The 4,444-nt window shown below is 30.9% G+C and overlaps 1 protein-coding gene across 1 annotated transcript; it reads left to right on the forward strand.

Annotated features, from left to right (window-relative positions):
* The first annotated feature begins 1,222 nt into the window (after positions 1-1,222).
* On the forward strand, positions 1,223-2,104 carry LOC120275860 (thioredoxin M-type, chloroplastic-like). Its single transcript, XM_039282578.1, has 2 exons — positions 1,223-1,535; positions 1,621-2,104. Exons 1-2 carry the CDS (start codon positions 1,325-1,327, stop codon positions 1,938-1,940), a joined length of 531 nt encoding a protein of 176 aa, XP_039138512.1. The 5' UTR covers positions 1,223-1,324; the 3' UTR covers positions 1,941-2,104.
* Positions 2,105-4,444: the final 2,340 nt, after the last annotated feature.

Raw genomic sequence — 4,444 nt, forward strand, 5'->3', positions numbered from 1 at the left:
TTTTTTAAGAAATACTAAAACAAAACACTTGATAAAAACATTTGTATGAAAAATAAGTTAAACAGATATTTTTTTTTAATCCAAATACAGTGATTTTCTTTTATATTTGAAATTTTATTTTCTCTTGCACTCCAGTTACACCAGTTAATTAACTGATTAATTTCATATATATATATACACACACATATTTAAAGTAGTTGTATAATCTTATTCGAGAGAGTTTTAAGAAAATTTTTTTTATTTTTTTTATTTTTTTTATTATATTTAAGTTTTTGTTTGTATTAAATGTGATATTAGTAATGAAAAATATTTAATTCCATTTATTTGTTTGCATTAGATGTTTAATATGATATTTCATGTTGTTGCTAGCAAATACCGCTGTTTTTAGTTTTGGATCTTCCAAATCATTCCCACAGTAGATCCGGAGCTCGGGTTATGGAAGAAGGAACCGAGAAGGAGGTATCAGCAACAACTGGTTTTATTACGTTCAAATCAATTATAATTATAAAAAAAATATTTTTATTTAGTGAGAAAAAAGTATACCAATTTTTTAAATAAACTAGGTATACTTTTATTTATACCTAGGTTAAAGTAATAATATTATTAATAAAAGTATACCAATTTTTTAATATTTTTATGTAATGAATATTATCATTCAGGTAAATCTAGGTTAATAAAAATATTTTTAAATAAACTATTTTTTATTTATATGATGTGTAATATATAATATATAATATTCATTACCATTTTTAGTTAAATAATTTGAAGAAAAAAAAAGCAAATTGTTAATCAATTTTTGTTATATTAAACATGGTACTGATGATTGAAAAAAATTAATTATATTGTTTGTGCAATAAATGTTCAAGAGACTTTCAAGACTAAATATGTCAAAATAATTTTCATTCTATGGAGTTATTTAATCATAGTTTTCATTGTACTCTTGTATATAATATTGGCTTAAAACCCTCAAGATTATAAAAACCGATGCAAAACGGGGCAATTTGCCCAATATATTTAAAGATAGTTTTTTTTTACAATATTCTAAACCATAATAACACTATATCATATATAATAAATTCATACTGGGCTAGCTAGGTTTTTACAAGTCACATGATGGCCCAAAGAGCCTCAAATGTCAAGAACCACAAAAAAACAAGAACACAAGAGAACCTCACATTTCCAAAGGAACATATCCACAATGTTTTAAAAATATCAAACTAATGTTCCAAGTCCCCTAAAAACCACAGGCCCCCTATCCTCTTCCCCTTCATCACAAAACCAGCACAACCTCCAAACAAATCCAAGAAAACAAAGAACCATCATCATGGCCTTAGAAGCCTGCACCATTGCTTCTTCTCTTCATGCTCACCACCTCCATTATTCCTCCAAAGAAAAGCTCAAACTTCAATCAAAGTCCCCATTCTCCACTCTCTCAACTCCACTACCATCACCCCCATTACTCTCCTTTCAACTCCCAAAACGTTCAAACTCCAAACCAAGATTCATTTGCCTAGCTAAAAATGCAGTGGATGCAGGTACATAACTAGATTATGATTTGCATGCATGCATGTAATGCATGGTTGTTGGTTTTCTGATGAGATGTTTATTGTTTATATATAGTTGTGGCTGTGACTGATGAGAGCTGGAATAACCTTGTCATCGGCAACGAGACACCGGTCCTTGTTGAGTTTTGGGCTCCATGGTGCGGTCCCTGCAGGATGATCGCGCCAGTGATTGATGAATTGGCCAAGGAATACTCTGGAAAGTTAGCTTGTTGCAAGGTGAACACAGATGACTGCCCTAATATTGCATCAAAGTATGGAATCAGGAGCATTCCTACAGTGTTGGTCTTCAAGAATGGAGAGAGGAAGGAGTGTATTGTTGGGGCTGTTCCTAAGAGCACCTTGTGCACTACTATAGATAAGTATGTGGAGGGTTAAATAATTAACCACTTAAGTGTAATTATTTACCATCTTTAAAACATATATATCATCATTTGGTGAAACAAGTATGTAAAGTTACAGCTTTGATTTTTATCTCTGTAAAACAATTGAAATGCAGAGTAATTGGAATATATATATACATATATATGTTGTTGTAATCAGTATACGTTTATTAGTGCTTTTAATGGAAAAATCCAAAAGTACAGTTAGATCCTCAGAAAAGATCTGAATTTTTTTCTGAGAATATTGCCTGGCTTTTTTTTTATTAAATAAAATATGCAAAAATGTTTTTTTTTTTTTCAAATAAATGTGGACAAGCACAACCTTCAAACTCATATCCTCGCACTTAAGAGGAAAATAAGTTACTATTTTTTATTGATAAATTCATTAAAGTAATGTCAAAGAAATGAAAGGTGTATCATGCTCGCAATAATAATTTTTTAAAAATGTTTTTATTATTATCATTTTAAATCTTTTTTAAATACTATATTCATAAATTTTAAAAAAACAATTAACTAAAGTTTTATTATTAGATGTAAACTAAATATTTAAAATTTACACTAAAAATATATTTTCAGTGTGTTTATCAAAATTGACTAATGAATAAAAGCACATTATTAATTTTGAGTTTTGAGTTTTAGTAGTACTTGATTTTCATGGTCTGTATAATGTTGTTCTTTTACGTGCTATGACTTTTTTTTTCAAAATTTTTTCATCTTTAGTAAACATTTAAGTATATAATTTGAAACATATGACTATTCTATTAAGTTTTTCAATTGATGTTAAATTTAGAATTAAAGTGAAAGAAGTTGTCGTTTACTAAGTTAATCAAATGTTATCATTTAAACATTTCATAAATTTTAATCAAATTAAAAATATATTTTATTTATTTGTTAAAAATAACTTATGCAATACTGAAAACATGTAATCTGTCTTATGGCAACCATTTCACTACCGGTAACAAAGAAGTAAACATCACAACAGAACACAGAAACATATATTATAAATATTTTGAAATTATAAAAACCAATATCAACAATAAGGAAAAAATAATTGGAACAAAAATATGCATTTAATTCTTTATTTCACCGAACCATAGAGACCACTACTTATAGTGCTTGAGTATATATGTCTTATATCATAAATTGAGCAACTTTGCTCCTTTTTTTCTAACAAATTGAGTGTTGTTAATTTTTATTTTTTTTTGAAAAAATGATAATCACATGCATTAAAAGAAAAGGCAACAAAACAGTCCACATGAAATGGAAGTTGACAAAGTACAAAAGAAACACAATAAGAAAAGAAATACAAACACCAAAAGAGAATCAAAACCAAACAAACAAAGATAAAAAGATCCTTAGGAGCCTTGAGACCCCAACCTGCGAGCAAAACAAAGGGGCTCGCTCCCATACTCTCTTCCTACTATACTAGCGCCTCATCGCCTGAATCTGTGTGCTGACTGAGTGATAGGCTCCAACTTGGTGAAGAAGAAGGAGGTCTAGATGACGGCCCGATCTTCACAACATAGGATCTAGGTTGAGGGATAACTAGCTGAGAACAACTGGGGATGGATGCGACCGTACGTTGGGGAGAGACGATCCGAAGCTTCAAGAACTTCGACCCGCTGTCAGAACATTTGCAGAACCACAAACCTAAAACTAATCCACACAAAACACCCGGAAGCATAGAGCACGAATTAGGATAAAGTCGAAACTTTCCTCTCGTGAATCCGGGGGAACTCACAAGAACAATGGTTGTAAGACAACTCTTATTTCATGAATAATAATCAAAGTTTTGTCCTTCAAAAGAGAAGGTACAAGGCTATTTATAGCCAACTTAAACTTGGGATACAAGAAAACTATCTTATTAAAATTGGCTAGGGAATCAATCTAAATAGAAAATAACAATTTGCTAGGAAAACAATATAAAAATAAGAAAATAAAATTGGCTAGAAAATCAATCTAAATATGGGAATAGTATCCCGTTGGGTACTGTAGCATGTGAAGATGGCAGGCGAATCTCTCCATTCTTAATCTTGGAACATTTGATTTCCTAGTTGATTGGGATTTGATTTTGTTTCCTTCTAGAAATTGGGTTGGTTTAAGGAAAGAGATATTTTGGACTGATTTGTCAAAAAAGGAAACCACGTCTCTCTTTGTTTGCGTGGGGCCAGCGAAGATAGGCACAATTTCCTTCTTAGACGTGCATATGAGTGTGAGGCCCACATGTGGCGTAGCTCCAAATGCTTATCTCTTGCTATCCTTTTGTTTGACTAAGTCTGGAATTATGTCCTTACTTCCGGTACACCTAAGTACAATTAAGGTAGAAGAAATTGGAAACACCACCATTTCAATATAATTTAAGAATAAGCTTAAGTTAACGTTCACCTGGTTTTGGATTTGTTTAGTACGGTTTCGTGTAAATGGTCCTTGATATGCTTCCTCTTTAATATCAGCTGAAGTATTACCATCCGTAGGTGGTGTAGTTGGCATGGGAGTGAT

Source organism: Dioscorea cayenensis, chromosome 14, assembly GCF_009730915.1.
Source record: "Dioscorea cayenensis subsp. rotundata cultivar TDr96_F1 chromosome 14, TDr96_F1_v2_PseudoChromosome.rev07_lg8_w22 25.fasta, whole genome shotgun sequence".
Classification (NCBI taxonomy): domain Eukaryota; kingdom Viridiplantae; phylum Streptophyta; class Magnoliopsida; order Dioscoreales; family Dioscoreaceae; genus Dioscorea; species Dioscorea cayenensis.